Below are 25,790 nucleotides of genomic sequence, written 5' to 3' on the forward strand. Positions count from 1 at the left end.
AAGGGGCATCCCCCACTTCCAAGACATCTGCCATCAAGCCAGCTCTGAACTCACTCTCTAGAGCTGCTGTGGCACCAGACTTCCCCTGGAGCAGGAAGGCTCCTTGGGGACAGCCCCAGCCGGCCACCCCCCAATTCACATGCTGGGCTGGCAGGGGCTGGAGCACAGCCAGGTTCCCTACATCATGCCCCTACAGAGGGAGCTGTGAGAGGGGGAGGGCCTGAGTCTCCATTGCTATAGTTACCAAAGCAGAAGGGAAGTGTTTTACCCCCTCTGCTGTAAATGAGGTACAGGCCAGTGTAGAGTCAGGCCCAGAGAATCCAGTTCTAGTGGGAAGCTAGGTTTGGTTCCTCTTTGCACCGTTGCCTCTCAGCCCAGCAGGGACCCAGGACTACCTGAGTCTATTGCGTCTTGGGGACCCCAAGCTCATCTCTATTTCCTTTAAACAAATGCAGGGCCTGGACTTGCTATGACAGCTTGGGCTGAGGGAGGGGTGCATGGGACATGGGATGTGCCTAGAACTCACATAGTCCAAATGTTTAAAAAAATAATCACATGGGATCATAGTGCCTTGAACTTGAATCATCAGCAGGGTAGGAACCTTTAGAGCCACAGCTTGGTCCACTACTACTTAAGCTAACAGAGTAACTGGAAGAAGCAGTTGGCTGTTATCCTCAGACCTCTAGGTGGATCTGGTTGCACTGGCATGTACCTTAACTATGTTTTTCCAGGTTTTCAGATTTTTAAGTTTTACTGAACTCATGGTTCTGGAAGGACATGAGATATCTCCAGGCAACCTTAAGTCTATGTTAATAAAGGTTTTTAGTCAGTGAGTTTCCTTATTTTTTAAAAAGAAAGAGAATAGTTTGTTGAAGGAGTTAGTGGTTGTTTAGGCAATTGTAGTTCATTCTTAGGGTCGCAGTAGATAGACTACTTTGATTAAGTAATACCAAACAAGACCTAGTGTTTATGTAGTGTTTGCATCAGTAGATCCTTTGCAACATTATCCTCATTTTACAGATGAAAAACTGATGCACAGAGAGGTGACATGACTCACCCAAGGTCACCCAGCCAGCCAGCGGCAGAGCTAGGAATAGTCCCAGGCCAGTGGTCTTTCCATTAGGTCACACAGTTGCTATGTGATACCTCAGTTTGCATCCCCATTCCTGTACATTTTGCTGTAGTGGATGTAGGATAATAGTCATGTTTTGCAATGTGTGGTTCCTATCTGGGCTTGTGAGAGAAACCTCATCCATGGTCTATATCCCAAAATCTCAGCAATTTTATTACCCGGTGGTTACAGTAACTTGAAGTGTGTAAGAATAGACTGGTGTGCCTCCCTCCTTCTCCAGCACTTACCCACCATTCCCTGCACCAACACCCCCTTGCCAACATTTCCAGTTCCCCTCCCATTAAGCTCTTAGTTAGCACTATAGAAACTTTTAACACACAAGGAAGTTGCTCCTTGCTGGCTCAAGTTCTCTGCTCCTGTCTGCACATATCACAGGCAGTGGCTTACTGAAGGCCCATATGCTACCTTCATAATGGTACACAAGCTGCACACTGAGCTGAGCCCTCATCCCCACTACTTACCCCAGCTGGACTCCCTCCCCCTGCTTCAGCCAGGTTTTCCCAGCCATGCCCCAAGTCCACCCAGTCTGCCTCTCCTCAAAAGCTACTGCTTATCCCCCTGGCCAGTCCAGCTGTAGTGAAACAGTGCCGGATACAAACCCTCATGGCTCCTCTGTCCACACCTGCTCAGTATAACCATGATCATTAGGTGCACACCTAAAATGAGAACTGCACTCTTTGACGGATACATTCTGCATTTTGCTCCTATCACCTTTCAGGGTGCAATCCAGACTAGCGAAGGGCTGTGTCATCCCTGTCCTGCAACTGGGGATGCCTCACCATGGTTTGCTGTTGTAGCTCCCAACTTGAGTCACTCACAATCGGCCTGCCAGCAGGCAGGTCACACCCTGCCTGTCTGTGTATAGCTACGGCCCTGGTCCAGCAGCTCTGACTCCCAGCAACCTGTGAGCAACACTCCAGTCACACTCTGGCTTCCACCAGCCTTAGTTGCTACCTGCAGGGTGACCCCCCCCCGCTTTCCCCTCCACATTCCCAGTCCTGGATTTTCCCCAAAACATGTGTTTTGTGCTGTCCAGCCCTCTCCTGGGCAGTTCAGATAGTAGCTGTCTATTGCCCCTGTGCGGGGCTAATGTGCAAACGTTAATTGGAGTTACCAAACAGTTCAGTTTAAACACAGAGCTGGATTAGTTTTGATTAAAGAGTGCAGTTCCACCCACCTTCCAGGGATGTCATCAGGCAGCTAGGCTGAGCCGCCCATGCTGCCGAGGCCACTAGCTAGAGCAGAACAAGCACGTGGATGTCTCACAGAGCAGCTGGGAAGATCAGACAGACCCTGTGTGAGTGCAATGGCCTCACGTCAGTGAGGAGAGGACGTGACCCTGTCATTGTTTCCACTGGGCAGTGGGGCCCTTTAGATAAAGGCACCAGTGTGTAGCAATGGTTCCTCTAAAGAGCTATGCAGTTAACGCAGGTCACTAATGCCATTGCTGCCAACTCCGTTTCAGGGAATCTCCTTTGCTGAAGGAGATTGTCTCCGTTCTCTGCCCCTGAGCTCTTCCTTGGCTTTGTTCCTCCTCCCGGCTGGCATGAGTGGAATGATGGCAGTGCTCAGCCCCAGGCCAGCACATGCTCTAAGGGTAGACGAATGGGGGCAGAATGTTGGTCACGTTCACCAAGGCAGTGGCCAGACCCTGGTGCTTCGCTAGTATCACTCCTGTTGGTCACCTGCTGGTTTCGGGCACTAGGGAGAGCCAGATTCGGTGTCATTCTGATATCACTGCTCAATGGCCTCCCGGAGGACAGATGCTAACAAGTGTGATCTGACATGAGCTGCAGGGTCTCAGCCAGGTCATATGATGGTCCGTGACCATGCCACAAAACCTGCCCCCACCCCAGGTGTGCCTTATTGGTGGATGTGGCAGAAGGGGGAAGGGCAGACTGGGCATTAACTGGAGTTGCCGGTACCCACTCACTCAGAGGCCCTCCAGCTCCAGAGGGAGGCCATTGGTGATGGGGATGCTGCTGCCAGCCCATAGCATCCTTTCTGCATGGACAGATGATTTCGGCCCCAGGCTGTGCCAACTCAGCACTTTCCCACAGCAGCAATTGCACTGGAAGGAAATGCAAACAAGGGCTCAAGGAGGGGTGCCGATTCCAATACCCAGCTCTCCCCTTGCTCTGTACTTTCTCCGAGCTCATGGGGCTGTGGGGACTGGCAGCACAGAGCAGAAGTGGAATGTACCCCACATCCTCAGTGGAACTGGACTCCATCTGTCAGTCCTGTCTGCTGGATCCCACCCTGGTGTGTGTGCTAAGAGGTGACCTGCTGGCTCCAGCCATGGGAAGTTTTTAACTGGAGAGAGGTCCTGGATTGACACAGCCCCAGCAGCTGCTGGCCTTTCTCAGTCCCTAGCACAAGGATAGCACAGGCAGCAGAAGCTTCTCCAGATGTCTATTTACAAAGTGGGGGTTCAGGAGCCCCAGCCCCACAGCCCAGGGTGCAGGGAGGGGACAGAGAGAGCCCCCTGGGAATATGCAGGAAAATCCATTTGGGCTCAGGGAAACCAATACAGTGAAGCCTCCTGTGTCCTGTGACCCACGGCTTGAGGCGCGGAGGAAGAGCCCTCTCGGGTGTCCCAGGGCTCCTGAACACAGGGCAGCAGAGGGACTGGTAATGAGCCTGAATAGCGTCAGCTGAGGGTGGGGCACTGGGAGATCAGGGAAGGGACTGAGTGATTAGCACCTGCCTCCCACCAGAGCTTCCAGCTGGGTTTGGGCCAGTCCCTTCTCTCTGCTGAGTATAAATGAGTCTCTGCTGGACAGGGGCTTTAGGGTTTTCTAATAGAGATGAAGAATGGGGGCTATTGTTGACTGGCTGATTGTAGAGGTTCAGGGGGCTGGGAGAGAAGGGGGCTATTGGCTGGTATGTGGCTAGAGAAGCCTACAGGTTGCTCTGCTGTTGATGGGAGGAGTCTCCTTGCACTGACTGTCTTGCCTGGCTGTCTACAGTAGGAAGGGCTGAATGAGATGGACTGACTCAGTTATGTTGCTCTTGAGTCCTTGTCTGTCTGTTCCAGTGATAGCAGGAGAGCCAGTCTGATTAGTGGTGTGGCTTTAAGGGCTGGAATGCTCACAGGAGGGTTAAAGGCCTGCACTGAGCAGGGAGGGGTCCACCTAAACCAGTGGTTCTCAAACTTTTGTACTGGTGACCCCTTTCACACAGCAAGCCTCTGAGTGTGACCTCCCCTTATAAATTAAAAACACTTTTCTATATATTTAACACTATTAGAAATGCTGGAGGCAAAGTGGGGTTTGGAGTGGAGGCTGACAGCTCATGACCCCCCACATTTAATAACCTTGTGACCACCTGAGGAGTCTTGACTCCCAGTTTGAGACCTCCTGAGTGAAATGCTGGTGCTGTCTCTGTCTCCTGTGGGAGGTCTGGCAGTGGGTGGCTGGAGGAGTCCCAGGAAAGGCTCAAGACTCTAACTTCTCTAGCACTGGACATTAGCCTCCTCCAGTCTTTTCTTTGCTTTCTCACCAGGGGAAGCTGCATCCTCTACAGAATGACTCTGCCTGTAAGACCTGGGTCTCCCATGCCCCTGGTGGCTCTGTGAGAGTTAAGCCTCCTATGCTGGCTGCTATGTCATAGAGTGTGTGAGTGAGTGAGAGTGCTGGGACTGGCATAGCTTTTGTCCTGTTGGTCTCCTGGAACCGTCAGTGAATCCCAGCTGGTCACCAGGATGGCATTGGCTGCTGCTTCCCTCCCTTGTTCAAAAGGCCTAGGGTAGTAGTGCCTGAACCAAAGGTGACTAGGTTGTGGCACTAATGCTTGGTATCAAAACCAGCTAGACCTGTGTCTTAATTGCCACTCACCCAACAATGGGTCCTGTGTGATGCAGTGCTCTGCATTGATCCTCCTGATCTCTGAGTGGCTTACACTGCCCCTCATGTGATGTTGGTGCCTCTTATGGCACTTCCATATCAGGTGAGTGGCTTTCCAATAGCGTGAGAAATCCCCTTTTTCTTATGGGGGAGGGGAGAAGGTAGAAAACTGTCTTTACAATGTGTTCTCATTGAAATACACCAGTTCCCACTGCCTCTCCTGTAATAGACAGGATGCTCTACAATGTACAGAGATCTTCACTAAGGCTGTTTGTGTTTGAGGGCTGATCTATGCTAGGCTTATTCCCTGCTAATGAAACCCCACTGCCAACTGGTGCAGCTCCAACAGGGGGCGCTCTAGTGTAAACAGTGCAGGTGGCCAATGGTGTCCCTGTTCTGAGCAGTGAGGTCCTCTCACAGGCTTCAATGAGAAGGTGACTACGGTGCTGGTGGTACTACCTGCGGAGCTGCAATGCAGAGCATGGCTTGAGTGACTTGCTCTCTCTTCCTGGGTTCCCCTAGCCCAGAAAGGGGAGTGGAGTTCTCTTCCCAATTTTGAAGAAGGTGAGAGTTCACAAGTCATAATCTGTCAAACGTGCCCACCTCTGGGGTGTCAGTAACTAAGTCTGGTAGTACTAGGGACTCCATGCAGCCTCTCCAGAGTTCAGCTACTAAGAGCCCAAAAAGCTGTCTTTGGTGTGCAAGAGCAGAGCTGGACTCTGTTTCAACTGCAGTGAAGAAATTGGTTCTTTTTCAGTCACTTCACCTCCCTAACTCTACAAATAGCATAATGGGGACAGCTGCTGGGACGTCCTTGGTAGCTGTGGGTAATGCTGAGAGCCCGTAACCTCTCCTGATGCTGTTCTAACAGGCCTGAATGTGCTGACTCTTCCTCAGAACAGCAATTACATGATGGAGTCAGGAGTGAGGGGATGGATGCCGCAGGGCAGAAGACTCTGTGGGAAGGGAAGGTGCTCAGGTGCCCTGACGGGTAAGAGTCAAATGCTAGCAGTGGCTCCAGACAGACCCTTAGTGCACTGAACTGGGATCTGATGTTCTCCTCCTTTCTGTCTACTCTCTGGTCTGGGTCTCTGCCCTTCCATAGGGTGACCGGATACATCAAATAGACTTGGCCAGGTTGATTGATTTCTGGCTTCTGCACACACCAGCTGAGACCCTGACTGGGGAAACACCTTCCTCTTCAACTCGGGCTGGGCCTGAGGAGTGCCCAGAAAACCACCAGGCCAATTGGGAGGAGATGTGCAAACCTACAGTTAGAGAGGGAAGCCACTTGTGTGTTTCTATAGCACGTAGTGTCCCTGGGTTAAAGTCTGCAGTCTATTTCTTTAAATACATAGATCAGGGTTGGAATTGAGCAGGGATGTCTGGAGCAGAAGTTGATGCTGCAGGCACTTTATGCTTTCTCAGAGGGGTCAGCAGAATCAGAAGTGGGTCTCAGCCTCATTCTCTCTGTGACTCTTCACTAACCCCAGCTTGTCTCCATCCAGCTCTGGATGCTCCAAGCCCCAGTCTCTGCAGTGCTGTCCAGAGCCCAGACAGGCTAGCCTGTGCTTCTCCACTGATCAACCAGAGAGACTGAGAAGGGCTAGGCTGCTGCTACAACCCCGTGACAGGATGAATCCCTATTACTATGGCAACACAGGTGAGCTGGTGTGCAAGCCCTTATACAGACGGTGGCTGTGAAGAGCTTGCTGGTACTTGGGTGCTCGGACGGCTGCATGGGGCTTACCACTTCACTCGTAAGGGCTGGGTGACTGCAAAACCAACTTCACACTCCACCCTGCCTGAAATGTCAAGGGCTGACTACCACTCAATGCAGAGGCCATGACCCTTTCACAGCTACATGGACAACTACCGTGTTGGTCTAACTGGGACTCTGTCCCTCTCCTGAGTCCTCAGGGTTGGAAGAATATGAGATCCTGGCTCCTTAGCCTCTGGTCTGGGTTCCTAATGCAATGGGGTTCCTATCTGGGGAGCCTGATCCAGCTAGGGGCTCAGCCTGGCTCTCCCAGTGACCTGGCTGGAAATGAGGGGACTCCAGATGAAGTGCAGAGACCGGAAGGTGTCCCTCTCCAGTGAGGAGTTCTCATCCTTGGGCATGGAGAGGGAGTACTGTCCCATTCAAATGGGCACTAGAACTTGAGTCTCTTCTCCAGTGTCCTGAGACTGGCTAGCTCAGATGACAGGTCAGGATCACCTTCCCCTTTACTCCCTTGCAGTGACAGCACAGTGCACTCCAGATGGTCAATTCGTCATTGCGGTCTCTTGAGCTGTGACTCTGCCACCCCTGATCCTGGACTTGGTGCGTCTGGCCAGTGGACGTGGTGCTGGCTGTGTCCCTGTGGGGCAGAACAATGCCTTTGTCCTGTTCCAGTTCCCACTCTCTGCCTGTGGCACCACTTTCCAGGGAAGTGGCACATGCGACTTAGCAGTCTGGGTTCCAGGATGGGAGCCAAGGCGCCTGCTTGTCAGTGCCCAGCTGCTGTGTGGGATGAATACTTAACAGGCTTTCTGACCTGAGTCAAAACTGACCCTTATTGGTTTGGTCAATCTGCCGGTATCTGACTTCTTGCAGATGGCTGGTGTGCCACCAGCTCATTCTCATAGACAGGGATGTGAGAACCTGGAGTCAGGGCTCTGTCACTTCGGACAGCACCTTCAGGTAACCTGGTGGAGGTCTGGATCCTGCAGAGAATTGACCCAGATCTGGTTCTGGTTCTGCACCACTGATGGGCCACTCCCAGTGCCAACCCTCAGCAGCAGCTGCAGTAGCTGATCCTGGTGGACAGGTAAGTGACTGGGGGTCCAGGTGAGGGTCTCAATTTGGGCCTGGGATTTGCAGGGCACCTTCATACAGCTGCTCCTCCCCATTCCCAGGTGCTTGTACACAGGAGACAACTACCGCACCCAGCTGGTGCCTGTGGGAACTGCCTCGGGGCTGCACTTCCCCTCTCACCACCAACGCTTCATTGTCAGCAACTTCACCTTCATGGAGTCTGCCTTCCAGCGGGTGCTCACAGGGCCAGTATGGCTTCTGAACAATACAGGGTCCTTCCACCTATCTCCTCCAGCCCCTGAGCTAGGGAGGGAAACTGGCTCTAAAAAGCCAAGCTTGACTGCCAGCAACTAGAGGAAGAACAATTCTCTTGCTTGCAGCAGTGGATACCTGGGTAACTCCCAGAAATTAGTAGGATGGGCTCTAACTTTGAGAGAGCCCTGCACGTCCAGCTTTGTGCCTGTCTCTATTCTAAGACCTCAGGCACACAGCATGCTGTGGGAGTCCCATGGTGCACCATCCCACTTGGACAGAGGGGAGACTGCAGTGCATCATGGGAGATGCAGGAGCGCTCAGCCCACAGGAGGAAGGTGTTTGAGCTACGACTCCCATGAGGTAATGCAGCACCACATTTCAGCTTCTGTTTGAATCTCCTGATTCACTTTTCCATCACAAATCTCCAATTTTGCAGGTTTTGCCCTTCTCGTCCCTAGTGCTGCTCCGGACCAGCTCTGATACTCCCAGCCTAACCTGCTGTTTCAGCCCAGCCCTAGGTATTGCTCATGTCCAGTCTCTCCATCCCTTTGAATGGGTTTAGGTCTCATTTATCTGCAGGGTGAGATTCCTCCAGTTCTGCCATGTGGCCAAGTTCTGCTCAGGTGAGGCCCCGAACTCTGTGCTGCTTCCTTGCCTACAAGCGGGGGAGGGGATGGGGACGGGGACCCTGCAATGCATTGACCTTGCTGCTCTGACCCCCCCAAGGCACTCGGCATAGCTGTAATAGGGCTTCCCCCAACTCCTGAACGCACACATGGGTGCCTACACGATTGGGGCTCCTGGCACATGGATACAAAGGCAACCTCCAACCCCGCTACACTTGCCCCAAGGTGGCTGCTTCTGAACTTCAAGAGCTCCAGGCCCTAACCCATGCCCTCTCCTCTAGGTGTACCTGCACTGCACCACTTCCATGTGCTGGCCCTCCAGTCTGGAGCCTGTGAGTGTCCTGGCCCCTCTGCCTCCCCTTCTCTCTGTGGGATGGGATAAGAAGGCTTAGCAGGAATCAGCTGTCTCTCTGGAACTGGGTCTGAGAAACCTGGGAGTGGGGTCCTCCTCTTCTCCCTCCTGCCATGAGACTGTTGCTTCTGGGCACAGACTTCCTCTAATACTGGGGGTAACATCGTTCTTGCAGTGAGCAGCTCCATCTCCCAGAGCCTCTTTGAGAAGTCCAAATTCAGCCTCATCCCAAGGGAAAAGGACATGTACTCCTCAATCCCTGAACAATGGGGAGTGTCCTGGTTCTGGAAGGCGGGGAGTGCTAGGCTATGTGGGTCTCCTGAAGTAGAGACCTGGTGGTGTGGGAGTACAGGTTTCTTGTCTGTGCCTTGCAATTAAACTCTTGCTGGCTTTATGGGGGGCAAGAGGAGCTCCAAGCAGCACCCTCAAGATAGGCCTTTCCCCATCACCAGCTGGGGGGCTGATGTACTCTTCCAGGACTGGATGAGGAGAAGCTGCCGTGGATGGATGGGGTGAGTATCTGAGCCCTGGTGTAACTGTAGTCTGAAGCTGACCTTGTCCCTGAGCCTGGTGTGAGCTGCCCAGTGGTAGAAATTCCCTTCAAGGGAACCGTACATGCTGCTGGGCAATCGAACAAGGGCACTAAGCCAGAGCAACAACTTGTGTACTGGGTGACTCTGCATTTCAGGCTGCATTCTGGGTGTTGTGGTCACATCTGAAATAGCATCTACTGCCTCATCTATAGCTGCCACATTCTCCAGCCCCTGGGCAGGGTGGGAGTCTGCCATGAGCAGGAAAGGGCTGGCAGTGGGAGAGAGAAGATTCCTGTTCCTCCTACCCCTCCCTGGGCCGTGCAGACTGGGTGTATGGCTAATAACTGCTTTGTCTCCTTCCTGCACGCTTGTCTCAGAGCACCTTGGACTGCAGCTTGGGCCAGCGCAGCAGTTGGGGGAGGGGCAGTCCATGTCACTCCTGGCAACTGCATGGTGGAGATGGAGGAGAAATGCACTTGTGAAACCAGAATCTTGAATTAAAACCATTCCAGACATACTGTGTCTCTGGCTCTTCTCTGCCCATCTCTGCAGTCTCCCCATGAGAAGGGGAGAACGAACCTGAGATGGGTGTGGGTGGAGCAACGGGCAAAATCCCTGCTAGACACATTGTTTATGGAAGCTTTCCCTCCACTCTCCTGGCTTCTGCCACAGCTCCTGGTTCCCTTGGCATAGTCTGCCCTGTCTCTTCACCTCGATTACTGGCTATGGCTAAGCGGAAGCTGTTTATCATGGTGAGCATGTGACAGGTTGGGTCACAGAAACCCCCTTGGGACTGCCACCTGATATGCTGGGACTATCTCCAAGCTAGTTTTCCCTGGTAGCTTGGGACTTCAGTACCTTGCTTGGTTGTGCCAGACATGATAGCCTGCTACAAACACAGACCCAGGTCTGAACCACGTCCCCCAAAAGTTGCAGGCTTAACTGAAAACAGCTTAAGAAGTGCTCCTGCCCCCAATATCCAGTTCCCAATGTGATCTAAACCCCAAATAAATCTGTTTTACGCTGTATAAAGCTTATAAAGGGTAAACTCATAAATTGTTCACCTTCTATAATACTGACTGAGATCTGCATAGCCGTTTGCTCCCTCAGGAATTGCTTGCTTGCTCTGGATTAATAAGTAAAAAGTGATTTTATTAAATTTAAAAAATAGGATTTAAGTGGTTCCAAGTAATAACAGAGAGAACAAAGTGAATTACCAAGTAAAATAAAACTTACACGTCTAAGCCTAACGGTAAGAAACTAAATGCAGGTAAATCTCACCCTCAGAGCTGTGCCAATAAGCTTCTTTGACAGCCTAGCCTTCCTCCTAGTCTGGGTCCAGCAATCACTCACACCCTTGTAGTTACTGTCCTTTGTTCCAGTTTCTTTCACGCATCTCTTTGGGGTGGAGAGGCTATCTTTTGAGCCAGCTGAAGACAAAATGGAGGGGTTTCCCAGGGCCTTATATAGTCTCTCTTATGGGTGGAAACCCCTTGTGTTTTCCTATGCAGAATCACAGCTACACGATGGAGTTTTGGAGTCATATGGGCAAGTCGCATGTCCATGCACGGCTCAGTTGTTTACAGGCCCATGCCATTGCTTACATGTTAGTTTGAATGTTCCCAGGAAAGCTCGGATGTGGATCTCAAAGTCCATTGTCAACTTAAGAGTTTCTTGATTGGGGGTTTCCTGATAATAGTCTTTTTTCAAGAAGCTGACCAAATGCTTCACTGAGGCTACTTAAAATCAAACAAGTACACAGCTAATATTCATAACTTCGAATACAAAAATGATACATGCATACAAATAGGATGAATATATCCAGTAGATCATAACCTTTGCAGAGATATGCTACATGGCATATCTAGCATAAAACATATTCCAGTTGTCATATTTACACTCAGAAGCATATTTCTATAAAGCATTATGGGGTGCAACGTCACAGAGCAGTTATGGGTTTGAACTCAAGCCTGCTCAGCCTGTGGAGGGAGGCCCAGTGAAGCACCATGTGTCTGCTCCTGCCTCAGTGATAGCACCAGGGAAAGGGCTTGCCACTCCTGCCTGTTGCCTTAAGGGAGGTGGGCCCAACCCTGCCTACTCCTTGTCTGACCAGCTGTGCAGGAATGGACAATTGTGACCTCCCAGCCAGAAACCAGATGCTTTGCTCATCTGGCAGCAGCACCAAGGAACTTAGCTTGTTTTGAGTCTTACAGCATATGGCGCATCAGTGCTGTACCTCATCTCAGTGTGATCACTAGTCTTCTTGCTAGGCAGGCTTGAATGGGGCTAGTTAGCTTGGTCAATTAGTATCTCTGTATGATCCAAATGCCACCACCCTGGAAAGCTCAGGACTCCCTCCATGCTTCCCCTGTGCTTGGCCAGCTCAACCAGTGGAGGATACTAAAGCGAAATACAGGCAGGAACTGTATAAAACCAACTGCTAGTTGAGTGAACTGTTAACTAATCCCAGCGCTCCTCTCTCGTGTTTGCTACTGGATCCTGGCTGACCAGCAGGATGGCAGTGGCTGGTGAGAGAATTAATAGCTGCCCTGGGGAAGTGACATTCTCCAGAGTGAGGAGAGGGCTATAGAATTGGCAAGCGGGACAGAGAGCCCAAAGAGCAATGGGAATCTTGTGTTTGTACAAAGGTCAATAACATCTTCTGTACCAGTCTTGGGGGAGATCCTGGCTGAGCTACAGGCTTCCCCAGAAAAGCGGGAGAGATGTGCAGAATTAGTCAGCAGAGCTCCAGCAACCCTGCTGTGATCTCCACTACCCACTTTCTGGAGTCCAAGATAGAATGTCTGTTCACACAGAGACTTGTCCCAGCATAACCCATAGCTAGTGTTAGGGGATTTTGGGATGAGGGAGAACTATGCTCAAGTCCCTGCTCTCCTGGAGTCAGAGCCTTGACCCTGGATCTCCCCCATCCCTACTGAGTGCCCCAACCTCTGGGCTGGTGCAATCTGTAGTGCTTTTTCTTTATTGAAAACTGTAGGAAGATCCATTTTGCCTTAATGCAACCTAGGTCCATTGGAATAGCGGCATGTGTGCATAGCTGAGACAGTTTAAAACAGACAAGTCAGTTGTGACCAGCTCTGCCTTTAGTGAACGCTGGCCTGATGTTTTCCATTCTAGGGCTCTGTTTTCAGTTGCTCTGAGCCATTTGCGCTGAAGTTTTCCAGCACAGGTGTCCGCCTCAGGCTGAATTTTTTTTTAAAGGAAAGTTTCACCTAAAATGCAGCAGCTGTTTGCAAGAATTAATTGGGGGTGGGGAGAGGAAGAGAATAGGTTTTGCCCCATTAGAGAGAAAATAGCTGCTTCATTGAGAAGTTCTAGAACCCTCCTGGTGGGGAGCTGGGAGCTGAAACGTCCCAGAGTGGCTGTTTTGATGTTTGGGCTGTACCTCTTGCTGGCTCTGCGAAGCTCCTCCCACATGGAGCCAAGTCAGGAGCCTTTGAAAAAATCAGTTTGCTCAGGCTCAGTGGAGGTTTGTTTGGAGCTAAATTCTCAGTTTCCATCTCCACTGAGCAGCGCTTTCCCTTAAATTTTTCCTGCTCGTCGGGAGGGGACATTGTGGTGTTGAGCACCAGAACTGAGAGCAAGGCACCTGTCTCTCCTGTGATCTCAATGCCCCCTGCTTGGGCCAGGCTGCACTGCGGAGGAGTAATGGGCCTGACCCACACAGAGAGGATGGGGGGGACAATGGAAAGGGACAAGATAAACACAGAGCTGGGAGGGCAGGAGTCATGGTCTGGGTGGGATAGGAGGAGGGGCAGGAGCTAGTGTGGGCGACTACAGGGCCCCAAATGCTATGGTAATATAAATAACAGCAGTTGAGGGGGTAGAGACTAGAAGGGAGCCTGATGGCAGAAAGGAAAATGACTACTCGAATCACTCCCTAACAGAGCCTGGAAGAGAACCCAGGAGTCCTGCGCCAAACCAGTCCTTGGCTGTCAGCAAACAGCTCTGAAACCTGCTGGCAAAGCATGCATCTCTCCTCCGTTTCAGCCATGTAGGGTACATCTATGCAGCCAGCGGCAACCCATGGCACTGAGTCTCCAAGCCCAGGCTGAAAGATTTGGGCTCATGCTACCACAGCAAAAACAGTTGTGTCAAGAGCACTTTTAAGTGGGGGCTTGGCTGGAGCTAATACCCTGAAACGTACCCCACTCCCTAGGCTTCAGAGCCCGAGCCACAATGTCTACCCAGCTATGTTTAGTGCAGTAGCCCAAGTCTGTTGATATGGGCCCGCAGGTTGCTGCTGCAAGCTGTGCAGACATACCCATAGAGCAGAGGTGGGCAAACTACGGCCCACCAGCCAATTTAATCTGGCCCTTGAGCTCCCCCGGGAGTGGGGTCTGGGGCTTGCTCCGCTCCTGAGCTCCAGCCAGGGAGCGGCGTTGTGGGAGGCTGCTCCATGAGCGCTTGCTTCAGCTCCTGGAAGCAGCAGCATGTCCCCCTTCTGGCTTCTACTTGTAGCGGCAGCCAGGGGACTCTGCACACTGCCCCTGCCCCAAGCACTGCCCCCGCAGTTCCCATTGGCTGGGAACTGCAGCCAATAGGAGCTGCAGGGGCAGCACCTGTGGACGGGGCAGCGCCTGGCTGCGGCTCCACATAGGAGCTGGAGGGGAGACATGCCACCTGGAGCCTGCACCCCGAGTCCCTCCCATGCCCCAACCTCCTGCCCCAACCCTGATCCCCCTCCCACAATCTAAACCCCTCAGTCCCAGCCCAGAGCACCGTCCTGTACCCCAAGCTCCTCATCCCCAGCCCCATCCCAGGGCCTGCAACCCCAGCCGGAGCCTTCACCCTCTCCTGCACCCCAACCCCAATTTTGTGAGCATTCATGGCCTGCCATACAATTTCCATACCCAGATGTGGCGCTCAGGCCAAAACGCTTGCCCGCCCCTGCCATAGAGGCTAACAGCCTAGTGCTCCTACCAGTTATTCCTCTAGCTCAATGGTAGAGGGCTGTGCTGTAACTCTAAAGGTCCCCCGCTCCTGATGAATGAAGTTGGGATCCATACAGCTCCACGGGATAAAAATAGTTTTCCATTTGTACTTTGAAACTGTCAGGAAAGCACAAGCTTTAGGCACATCCCATGCACCCCTCCCTCGACCCAAGCTGCTATGGCAAGTCCAGTTCCTGCATTTGTTCAAAGGAAATAGAGATGAGTTTGGGGTCCCCAAGACTCAATAGACTTGGATAGTCCTGGGTCCCTGCTGGGCTGGGAGGCAAGGGTGCAAAGAGAAACCAAACCTAGCTTCCCACTAGAACTGGATTCTCTGGGCCTGACTCTACACTGGCCTGCACCTCATTTACAGCAGAGGGGGTAAAACACTTCCCTTCTGCTTTGGTAACTATAGCAATGGAGACTCAGGCCCTCCCCCACTCACAGCTCCCTCTGCAGGGGCCTGATGCAAGGAACCTGGCCATCCTCCAGCCCAAGCCAGCCCAGTGTGTGAACTGAGCAGGGGCCAGCTGGGGCTGTCCCCGAGGAGCCTTCCTGCTCCAGGGGGAGTCTGGTACCACGGCAGCTCTAGAGAGTGAGTCCAGAGCTGGCTTGGTGGCAGATGCCCTGGAAGTGGGGGATGCCCTATCATGCAGCAGGGGGACCTTGGCAAGGGGCCAGGCTGACCCCTCAGCAGAGCGAGGCCCAGCGCCAGTGTTTGGAGAGGAAGGAAGGTCTGAACCCTCCCGGGGTTCCAATAGGAAGGAATAAACTGACCTCCCCTCAGTAAAGTGCCATGAACACAGACCCATCTTCCACATCCTCCTGAGAAGGACCAGGAAGCTCCATCTCACCCCCAGGGTTTCTCCCTGTTGGTGCAGGGTGTGGCGAGATCTTAAGGGAGGGGCTGGGCTCTTCTCCCTTGGCCTTGCAGGAATGGCCACCTGGGCTCTGGCCAATCCCAGCTGCCTGCAGGGTACAAAGGAGGCAGGCTGGGGCAGATGCTTTATGGGTCACTGGCAGGAGAACAGTATGGCTGGGGTGTGGTGGAGGAGGCAGCTCTATGGGGGAATGGTGTGCTTCTGGCTGCTGTATTACCCCTTTGTTCTGGCTCTGGGAGCCCTGGTGGATCCTAGGGAGCTGGTCTGTAGCCAGAGAAGCCTGCAGTTCATGCTGCCTCCTGGCCAGGCTGGGGAGGGCTCCCTGGCACTGACTGCTTGGGGTAAGTGAGGCCAGACCTGTGTGACCTTCCCTGGGTGTCTGGAGGGAGCCCAGTGTGTTGCCCTAGGGAGAGGGGAAGGGACTGATGCTGTCCTAGGGATCCTTCTGCCTGTCCAAGCCCTGCCTAGCAGCTGGCTGAGTCCTAGGGAGCCTGAGCAATGGCTGACCTGAGCTGGGCAGGGCTTCTGTGCTGGCCTGGCCTAGGCAACCCCCACCTGCCCCCCCCCCCACACATAGCCAAGAGCCTGTCCCCTCTGTGCAGGGGGCAGTAGCTCCATGGATGACTCTTGTGCCCTCTTCCCCTGCACTGGCTGCTGATCTCCTTCTTCCTCCCTAGATGTGGCTGGGAAGCTGCATGCTCTGCAGAATGACTCCAGCTGTGGGGTCTGGGTCTCCCAGGCTGCAGATGGCTCCAGGACAGTTGGTGCCTCCTATGGTGGCTGTTATGTCTCTGAATGGGTGAGTGACCTTCTGGCACCTGCCTTGGGTTCTGTGCTTGCTGCTCTGCCAGCCCTGATGTCTGTGGGTCTCTCTCCCCAGGATGGCGGTTACCTGATGGTGGTTGGTGTTGAGGGGATGGCTGCTGGTGGGCGCAGGGCCCTGCATGAGGAGAAGGTGCTCAGGTGCCCCAGGAGCCTGCCAGGTGAGGGCCTAGTGTCTTATGCTGAATGCCCCAGCCTGTGGCTGTGAATGATCTTGTGGAGATGGCTGCTCTCCCCCAGTTACACAAAGGGAGATGTTGGACTGCCTCCATGAGGAAGGCCTGTGTCTCCCTCTTCTCCTCCCTGGGGTCAGGTGGCCAGTGACTGCCCTTCTTTGCAGGCTGAGCAAGGCAATGCCCCTGGCAGAGAGCAGTCCCTCCTGCTTGGCTGCTCTCCTCACATAGGAGAGCCTGGCGTTCATGGTCTTTGTATTGCATTAGCCCCTAAGGGCTCCAGGCAGGGCCTGGGAATGGTGACAGGTGCTGGAGGCTTCCCTAGAGGCCATGTCTCCACTCCCCCATTACCCAAACTGGTCCTGGATGAAATGGTGAGTGTCTGGGCTGAGAGTGCACAGACCAGGTTCCCCCTGGTGCTGGATGGTTCAGATTGAAGCCCCTCAGCAGAGTGTGAGCTGGAGGCAGGATGTCTGCCCTGCAGAATGTGTGGGGTCCTGAGAGAGCCTCAAAGGCCCTAGCCAGGCCAGGAGGGAGCATGCTTTGTAGCCCAGCCTAGTCTCAGTTCCTTCCCCTTGCTCTGAGCTCCATACTGCTTCCCACCTGTCTCTCCCCAGCCCTGGATGCTCCAAGCCCTGATGTCTGTGCTGCCATCCAGAGCCAGGACAGGCTGCCCTGTGCCTCCCCACCCATTGCTCGTGGAGTCTGTGAAGAACAAGGCTGTTGTTACAACCCCAGTGATAGGGTGAAGCCTTGTTACTATGGCAACACAGGTGAGTTTCTGTGCACATGAATTGTCCAGAGCTGACTGTAATGGTCCCACATGTGGGTGTGGGGGGGCAGTGGCTGAGATACCTGGCATCAAAGCTGAGTGGGGTTTCCATGTACCCAGTCCTGCAGACAGCTGGGTGCTGGGCTAGTTAGTGTGATAGCAAGGCCACGTGCAATGCTTTCCATCCAGCCTCAAACTGACGGCTGAGTGCTTTAGCCGTGACCAATAACAGACCCAGCCTCATGCCCTGGAATCCACAGCACATGCCTCATGGCCATTACAGCTCCACCATGAGCTATTTGACAGGTTTCAGAGTAGCAGCCGTGTTAGTCTGTATTCGCAAAAAGAAAAGGAGTACTTGTGGCACCTTAGAGACTAACAAATTTATTAGAGCATAAGCTTTCGTGAGCTACAGCTCACTTCATCGGATGCATTTCCGATGAAGTGAGCTGTAGCTCACGAAAGCTTATGCTCTAATAAATTTGTTAGTCTCTAAGGTGCCACAAGTACTCCTTTTCTTTTTACCATGAGCTATATGTGCCAGGGTCCCTTGCAGTGCCAGCCTGTGCCCTGGAGGGGTGCAGTAGAACATGGTGGGTTCTTATCCAGCTCCAGGACAAGCTGCTGGCTTCTGCTCCAGTGTCCTGAGACTGGCTAACCCAGGTAGGAAGGTGACCCTGACTTGTCCCCGGCTCCCTTCCAGTGACAGCACAGTGCACTCCAGATGGCCATTTCTCCCTCGTGGTCTCTCGGGCTGTGACTCTGCCCCCCCTGATCCTGGACTCGGTGCATCTGGCCAATGGGCGTGGTGCTGGCTGTGTCCCTGTGGGGCAGAACAACGCCTTTGTCCTGTTCCGGTTCCCACTGTCTGCCTGTGGCACGACTTTCCAGGTAAGATTTGAGCTGGGGGAGGCCAGGATGGGGTCACTCAGCAATAGAAGGGGGTTCACTTTTTACTTAACTAACCCAGAGTGTGTATTAATACCTGGGGGGGCAAACACCTGTGCATTTTTTAGTGTTAAAGGGCAAACAATTTACTAGCTTACTCTGTATAAACTTTATACAGGATAAAATGAATTTATTTGGGGTTTAAACTCCATTGAAAGCTGGGCATTTGAGTGTTAAACATTTTTAAACTGCTTTTAAGTTTTTTTTTATAACCCATTACAAAAATGTTACATGGCATATGTAGCATAAAAATTCCAGTTTTATTTATTTATATGTGCCTTATGGGGGTACCATAACAGCTGCACGTTGTCGGTGAATGCTGCCTGACTAGGTTTAGTGGTGTGATGCAGTTCTTCTAGGCCGCCACTGAAGATGCCATCTCTTGGCTAGACGACCAAGCACACGCTAAATAAAATTGACTGCTCTCTCCTTGCAGATGGTTGGAGACCAAGGTGTGTATGAGACTGAGCTGGTGGCAGACAGGGATGTGAACACCTGGACTCTGGGCTCCATCACCAGGGACAGCACCTTCAGGTAACTCCTGGGGCTTGTAACTCTACCCTGCATCTCTAGAGCTGCTTCTGTCATGTGAGGCAATAGCATGGGAGTGGTTCAGGGCCAGCTGTTCCTCCAGCCATCTGTTACATGGCAGGTGCCAGACACTGCACAGTGACTCTATTCCCCCAGAACCCTGGGCTCTCACAGCTCATTGGGGAAGATTGGCTGTGGGGTGAATGGGGCTGAGCATGAAGCAAGTCAACAAACAGGATATTGGTTTGTAACCCTTCCCTGGGCTGGGGTGTGGGGAGGAAATGGAGTGAACTCACCAGCCAGTGTGTCCCTCTGCAGCCAGACCTGGCATTGTACCAACTCCACATTCAGCCTCTGCTCAGGACTCCAGCCTTCTGGTCAGGTCCCTCTTCACTCATTCTGGTGTAGGAATCCAATATGCTAAAGTATCTGACCCTGTGTTGGGTCACCTGCCCCAGTTCTAGTAGTCACTGACTCTGCTCCCTGTGGGAGGCTTTCCTATCCCGTCTCCTGGGGATGGGAGGGGAACCAGGCCCACCCTCTGCTCTGGCTTCCAGCCCAGGAACTCTGGGATCAAGCAGCTATCGCTGTCTCCTTACAAGATCTTCAACTTCCTACCTCTGCCTGATCACAGGTGCCTTTCCCAGGACTTCATCGTCCACTCCTCTTTGGAAGTCTGATTCCTTGTGAGGCTTCCTGCTGGGAAGCCTCCTCTTGGCAGTTTCTAGTTGCCCCCCTGGCACCTGCCTGGAACCCTGGCTGCTCTGTCCCTTTGGGGCCAATCCTGAAGTAGAACTCCCTATGGCAGCTCTCCTCAGTCCTTCCCTATTGCCCTGCAGTCCCTCGTCTATAGGAACCACCCACTGGGTTCTCCCTAGATGGGACTAATCCTTAATTGCCTCACCTCCAGGTGCCCCATATGGGGCACTTCAGCTTCCCTGAACCCTGTCCCTCCCACTGTGGGGTTCATACCCCCGATGCCCTTCCCCTCAATGCCATCTCTGCAGTACATGCCTGGCCTTGATCATCTCATCATCTTGGCACTCTCACCACCAGGTTACACGTCCGCTGCAGCTACTCCATCAGTGGGAACTTCCTTCCCTTGAGTGTCCAGGTCTTCACCCTGCCCCCACCCCCTGCTGTGTCCCAGCCTGGCCCCCTGATGCTGGAGCTGCGCATTGCCACAGGTAGGAGAGCTCCTTGGAGAGTGACATGGTGGAGCAGGGGCTCCTTCTTACCTCTTGGTGCAGGAATCTGGTCTCTGGCTTAAGGCCTCATCTGGGCTGGAAGGGCAGCTAAGACCCCATGGAATGGATCTAGGGAGGATGGGGGAGTTAAGACTGACTTGACTGTCCTTTGCACTTTGATTTAGGATTCCATTAACCTCTCTCAGCTCACTTCTGGCTGAATCTGTCCTCGGTGTATGGAAAGGCAGCCCTGCTCCTGCATTGTGGGCTAGATCTAGCACAGTGGGAATGCTTACCCTAAGCTGGGAGTCCAGGCGCTGCCTGAACAGCCGGTGGGTATTGGCCCTGTATAATGCACTAAGATTCTCTACTTGCATCTAATGCTGATCTGCAGTGACCTCTCTGTTCCAGAGCAGAATTATGGCTCCTACTACACAGACCGAGATTACCCTGTGGTGAAGGTTCTGCAGGACCCCATCTATGTGGAGGTCCGGATCCTGCAGAGAACTGACCCAGATCTGGTTCTGGTCCTGCACCACTGCTGGGCCACTCCCAGTGCCAACCCCCAGCAGCAGCCACAGTGGCCAATCCTGGTGGATGGGTGAGTGACAGCCTCCAGGGTGAGGGGTCTCCATTTGGGCCTGGGGAGTGCAGGGCACCTTCTCACAGCTGCTTTTCCCTCCTCCCCTGATTCCCAGGTGCCCATATGCAGGAGACAACTACCGCACCCAGCTGGTGCCTGTGGGAGCCACCTCAGGGCTGCAGTTCCCATCTCACCACCAGCGCTTCATCATCAGCACCTTCACCTTCGTGGAGCCTGCCTCCCAGCAGGCGCTCACAGGGCCGGTATGGCTTCTCTTCAAGGCTCTTGTCAGCCACTGTAGCTCCACTCCATTGGAACAACAGCCCAGCCTCTCATGAGCTGCTCAGAGTGGACATGAGACCTGGCCTACAGGGCCCTCAAACAAGCAGAAGGGGGGCTTTGACCATTCATGCTGAAGCAAACCAACACCTCAGCTGAATCATAACCAGCTAATGGCCAACTGTGGTTCTGTAGCTAGTGACTAGGGAGAGGAACTGGATGTTGCAGCGAGCCTGGGACTCTCTTCCTAGAGTCTGGGAAGAAGCAGCTCAAAAACAGAGCCTCGGCTGCTCTTTGTAAATGGCAGGCAATGTGGAAAAGCCTTTAAAACTAACCTTTTATGCCTGATTGGCTGTACAAATACACTTGCCCTATAGACTTGTCTTGAGGCCAGTTCTCCAGTGAGATCACAGGACTTGGAGTTGTGACCAGTCCCATAGTTTCTAAACCTGCTTTCTAAGTTCCTCACTGGGACCTGGGGCAGTCATATCCCCATGCTAAAGACTGACTTGCCTCAGGTCTCTTGAGGCATCACAAACATGAAGTATTTACTGACTGAGGAAGAAAGCTATGTTAGAGCAGGCTTCCTACAGTGAGTGGAGAAGCAATGTCCAACGCTGCTCATTCTAGAGCAGTGGTTTTCAACCTATTTACCACTGAGCTGCATCTGATACGTGGGCCACAGCTCTGTGCTGACTAGGCCATGGGTCACAGGTTGAGAACCATCTTTCTAGAGCTTTAAACAAGTGCTGGTGACATTCCTTCCATATACTAGAGATACTAGCAGATGCTTTATGGTAGCAGGAGTCTTGACTAAACTGCCTTGACTGTACAGTATCAAATGGACTGAACAAGCTTAAGGACTGACTTGTAAATTGGAGTTGGGTGCTGTTGTCTCACCACTTAAAGTATGTGGTGCAGACCCCACCTCTTGGCTCACACTGAGACCTCTGACTATTGCTTTGCTCTGTAGATGTGACATGTCAGGGAGAAACTCTCCTGCAATCTCTAACCACCTGCTCTGTTTGTCAAAATCTGCCTTTCAGGGAGCTCTTCCAACTGCATTAGCTGTGTACATTCCCATTGGGATGTACACAATTTATATTTCTAACCCCTTGGTTCTTTTTCCTGTCCAGAGTGGGTGGCTCTGACCATCTAAACACAATCCAGGCTTGTCTGTGACTTGACACTGAATCTCCTTCCCTTAGTGTGGGATAGCAGGGGGGCCACACTGCTGGCCCCCCTCTCAGGGGGGGTCATCACTTACTGGCTGGGCTCCCAGAAGCCTTGAAGTCAAGTGCTGGGGTATAACAGCAGCCCCTAGTCTGTTTAGAGAATCCCCTGCAGCACTGCTCCTATAGCTAATGGCAAGAGCCTGATTCCTAACACCTGTTCTTCCTCTAGGTGTACCTGCACTGCAGTGCCTCCATGTGCTGGCCCTCCAGGCTGGAGTCCTGCACCATCTCCTGCCCTGCTGGAGCCAGTAAGTGCCCAAGTTCTGTTCTCTAGGGGGTGGGGATAAGAGCTGCTGCCAGGACTCCTGTACTCAATGCTCTATCTGTAACAACCACTGAGGGCTGGTGATGCCTGGCTGAAAAGCAAGCCTGCTCTTTCAGGAGGCAAATGGCCATTGGCCTGTATACAAGGCATTGCCACTAGGTAGGAGGAGTTGCACAGACAAACTATATAATTTGAGGTCAGTTGTGATTTGGGCCCAGCATGACTCTAGGACTGTCACCAACCCTTTCAAATGGCAGTGATTGTGGCTAGTACCCTCTGATGGTGCAGCAGATGAGACTTCCATGAAGTGCAAACATGTCACTACTTTTTGCTAGGTGCTGCATTCTTAAGAGCAGATCAATGCAGCTGCCTCTTCAAAGCTTGGACACAAGTTGATCCCCATTGGAGGAGAATGGGGGAGTGGGCTATGCATTGCAACCTTTGCTGCAGGGGATGCTAACTTGTACTGTCTGGCAGTCTCCTCTGGGATGATGGGAACAGGCTACCAGTTCACTCTGGGGCAATGGTGCTTTGAATCTAAAACGTGTTCCTCATGTCTCTCAGGGGGTAGAAGGAGCTCTGAGCATCACCCAGAGACTGGCCTTTTGCCCATCACCAGCAGGGGGCCTGTGTTTCTTTTCCAAGATGGTGCAGAAAGAAAAGATGCTGTGCAGAGCTTTCGTGAGTACCACTGACCTGACCACTCCTAGCACTTAGTCTCTCTACAAGGGAGCTTGGGTGCAGCCATAAATGACACTGCCAGAGCTCCATCAGTTGTAGGGATGTGATCTCACCTTGGCATCAGATGAGCACCAAGATGCACTACTCCCTGTCTGACACTGATTCCCTTGTTGCAACTGGCAGGGAGGACAGTGCATCTGAGTCTAGAACCTCTATCCCTAGGTGTCTGAACTTGGACCAATACCAAGGTGGGGGATTGATCTTTACCCCATTCACTCCATCACCCTGGGAGTAGATGGTGAAAACTCTGAGGTGGCTCTGTTGGCACCTAAACCCCTGAAATGTCAACTACAACCCCAATTCAGATTATAGTAGCATCACAAGGGCCCCAAAGTAAAAACTGCAATTGCTGTTCATTTTGATCAGTAACATGGCAGTGAGAGGTTTCAGAGTAGCAACCATGTTTGTCTGTATTCGCAAAAAGAAAAGGGGGACTTGTGGCACCTTAGACTAACCAATTTATTTGAGCATAAGCTTTTGTGAGCTACAGCTCACTTCTGTAGCTCACGAAAGCTTATGCACAACCTTGTTAGTCTCTAAGGTGCCACAAGTTGTCCTGCTCTTATGGCAGTGAGAGGTTCCTACTAATAAAGTATCTAGCTCCCATGCTCCCTCTGTTTTAGATGTAGGTTATTTTAATTTTAAAAAAATCAGACCATAGACAAAACTATACAAAACAACTTTAAATAGCAATTTGTTGCCTATTACTTGGTAAAGACACTTAGGAATAACACAGGCTCCAATCTCTAAACATTTCCCTTTTAATGCCAAACTAGTTTATCTCCTGTCGTCTTAAACTAGTACACTAGATCAGATCTTTGTGTTCCTCCTGACTTTGTGCTTCTAAAGCAGAAGTCAACAGGCTTCCACATACTAATGTTTGCCTCGATACATTAGACTTGGGAAAATGAAAGGCCTGTCACCAGTGGGAGGGAGGTCAAATTTTCCAGAGATGTTCCAGCTAACAAACCACTTGAGAACTATCCCCTTTCAGATGTAAGCACAGGCTGAAGGCTCTGGACTTCCAACCAAGGGAATCTGCAAGAGTGAGGTGTCAAATGGCTTAATATTTAGGTGTAGAGGAGAGTTTTACACCAAAAATCATGATGCGTATATAGCTCCTTCCCCAATATGGGTGGGGCCTAAGTTGAGTTATACTCCATCTCTCTAACAGGACTGCCTGTGACTGCTGGAGCACCCCAGGTGCTAGCTGTTGCTGGTGTGGCATTTGTGGGAGCCCTGTTCATGATACTTGTCTCTGCAATGTAGTGAGTACAAAGAAATGCAGCCTGAAATTACATTGCAATAAACACTTCAGACTTGTCTACCATTTCTGCATCTTTCTGATCAGTTGGGAGACTACTGCTACTGGGGTGGGGCAGGCAAGGTCTAGTATTCAACTGAATTGAGATCCCAATGTGTAGCCTTTGACTAGTGTATTTCTCTCCTTCCTGGTGCCTAGAAATTTCCCTCTCAATGCCCATTAGAATGGTCTCCAGTCAAGTGCATGACCAAGGCTACTACCAGCACCAACTACATAAAGTGGTGGAACACCTGCTGGCTTGTCAGCATTCTGAACAGATAGAATATCAGGGTTGGAATGGACCTTAGGAGATCATCTAGTCCAACTCCCTGCTCAAAGCAGAACCAATCCCCAATTTTTTGCCCCATCCATAAATGGCCCCCCCAAGGATTGAACTCACAACCCTGGGTTTAGCAGGCCAATGCTCAAACCAATCACCTTGTCAAGATTCACCTGGCTGTAGCCTTTTGCCTCGGCAATAAAGCCTGCCTTGATTGCTAATATACTTAGCATACAAGCAGGGGCATCTGTAGCCCCTTGTGTGTGGGCATGGGTTCCCTTGTTTTTGGGCTTCAAAAACAACTTTCTGCCCCAGAAACTTTTTTTAATTCGCAGGATCCATCTCCACTAAAGAATGAAACCTCCAATTCTCCCCTCCTGCTACAAGGGACACTGCTTCAGTTACAGTGCCCTCAGGTTGCTATTGTACAGCTCCCTGAAACGGAGCCTTTCAGGGAAGCCTGAAAGGCCTTGTGGGAGCCCTGGGGAATTGTGAAGAGTCAGTAGTTAAGTAGCAGTAACATTTACCAGTCCTCTCAGCAGAGGTCAGTGTTAATGGTCAGCTTTCTCCTGGTAGGGTGAAAGGCAGGCAGTGGTGGTTGTACTACACATGAGCCTGAAGCTCAAGAGGTGGAGTGATGCTACACTCACATTTGAACTAACAGCGTAGTGGGACTAAGATCAACCTGTACCCTAGAATGAGCAACCATTGCTGCAGAATGAGGAATACTTCTCTGTGGGGACAGCTTGCTGTGACAGTCAGCCCCAGGCCATCAGCCAAATGAGTTCTCCTCCCTGCATCAAAGGAGTGGCATACTACTTGTAAACACTTTCTGAGCAGTTAATGACCAGTTAGACTTTCAACAAGAGTACTGGCCGTCTTAATGCTGCTGAGCTGTAAGAGCTCAGCTTGGCCTAGGGCCAAACGCACCACCCTTTTTGTGGCTTGATCTTAAGAACTGTAAAATAGCCTGCTTATCTTCAGTGATCTTAGCCTAAGATTGGATTACTTAGGTTGCAGTTTCAGTAGTCCAGACTCTGTGGGTATAAGCCAGAAAGCTCCCCTGGAGTTGTAAGGACATCAGGAGTCTGGTACTACCACTTCACAGGAGTTAGTAGGATACAGCAGATCTCAAAGCGGTGAGGTCAGAACAGGAATCTAGGGCAAGGGAAACTGAAGTTTCCCCTGATAGGAAAACCATGCAGGAGTATATAGAGAGAGCTCCTTAAAAATAAGAGCACCTAAATTCTGCCAGTATAAAAACTGTCAAACTGCATGTTGGTGTGTTTCTGTCA

The 25,790-nt window shown here is 51.9% G+C and overlaps 1 protein-coding gene and 1 long non-coding RNA gene across 3 annotated transcripts; both read left to right on the top strand.

The window, feature by feature from the left end:
* The first annotated feature begins 5,488 nt into the window (after positions 1–5,488).
* Positions 5,489–10,307, top strand: LOC119858990. Of its 2 annotated transcripts, none has more exons than XR_006282795.1 (5): positions 5,489–5,541; positions 5,875–5,968; positions 6,486–6,640; positions 7,574–7,787; positions 7,876–10,307. It is a non-coding gene; the product is annotated as an uncharacterized LOC119858990 (long non-coding RNA). The 2 variants fall into 2 exon arrangements; XR_006282796.1 differs by having other exon boundaries at positions 5,849–5,968; positions 7,876–10,194.
* A 5,180-nt stretch (positions 10,308–15,487) lies between these two features.
* On the top strand, positions 15,488–24,242 carry LOC119858817 (zona pellucida sperm-binding protein 4-like). The gene is made up of 12 exons (XM_038410265.2): positions 15,488–15,717; positions 16,054–16,175; positions 16,257–16,359; positions 16,989–17,144; positions 17,847–18,034; positions 18,528–18,625; positions 19,679–19,809; positions 20,221–20,410; positions 20,508–20,655; positions 22,076–22,154; positions 22,736–22,852; positions 24,087–24,242. Exons 1-12 carry the CDS (start codon positions 15,504–15,506, stop codon positions 24,179–24,181), a joined length of 1,641 nt encoding a protein of 546 aa, XP_038266193.2. The 5' UTR covers positions 15,488–15,503; the 3' UTR covers positions 24,182–24,242.
* The last annotated feature ends 1,548 nt before the right edge of the window (positions 24,243–25,790 follow it).

This window comes from Dermochelys coriacea, chromosome 7 (assembly GCF_009764565.3).
Source record: "Dermochelys coriacea isolate rDerCor1 chromosome 7, rDerCor1.pri.v4, whole genome shotgun sequence".
Classification (NCBI taxonomy): domain Eukaryota; kingdom Metazoa; phylum Chordata; order Testudines; family Dermochelyidae; genus Dermochelys; species Dermochelys coriacea.

Coding starts and splice junctions, on each gene's coding strand:
- LOC119858817 (XM_038410265.2), top strand. CDS start 15,504: ATGGGTCACTGGCAGGAGAACAGTATGGCTGGGGTGTGGTGGAGGAGG. Junction 18,626..19,678: donor ACCAGGGACAGCACCTTCAG/GTAACTCCTGGG, acceptor TCTCACCACCAG/GTTACACGTCCGCTGCAGCT. Junction 22,155..22,735: donor CTCCTGCCCTGCTGGAGCCA/GTAAGTGCCCAA, acceptor CATGTCTCTCAG/GGGGTAGAAGGAGCTCTGAG.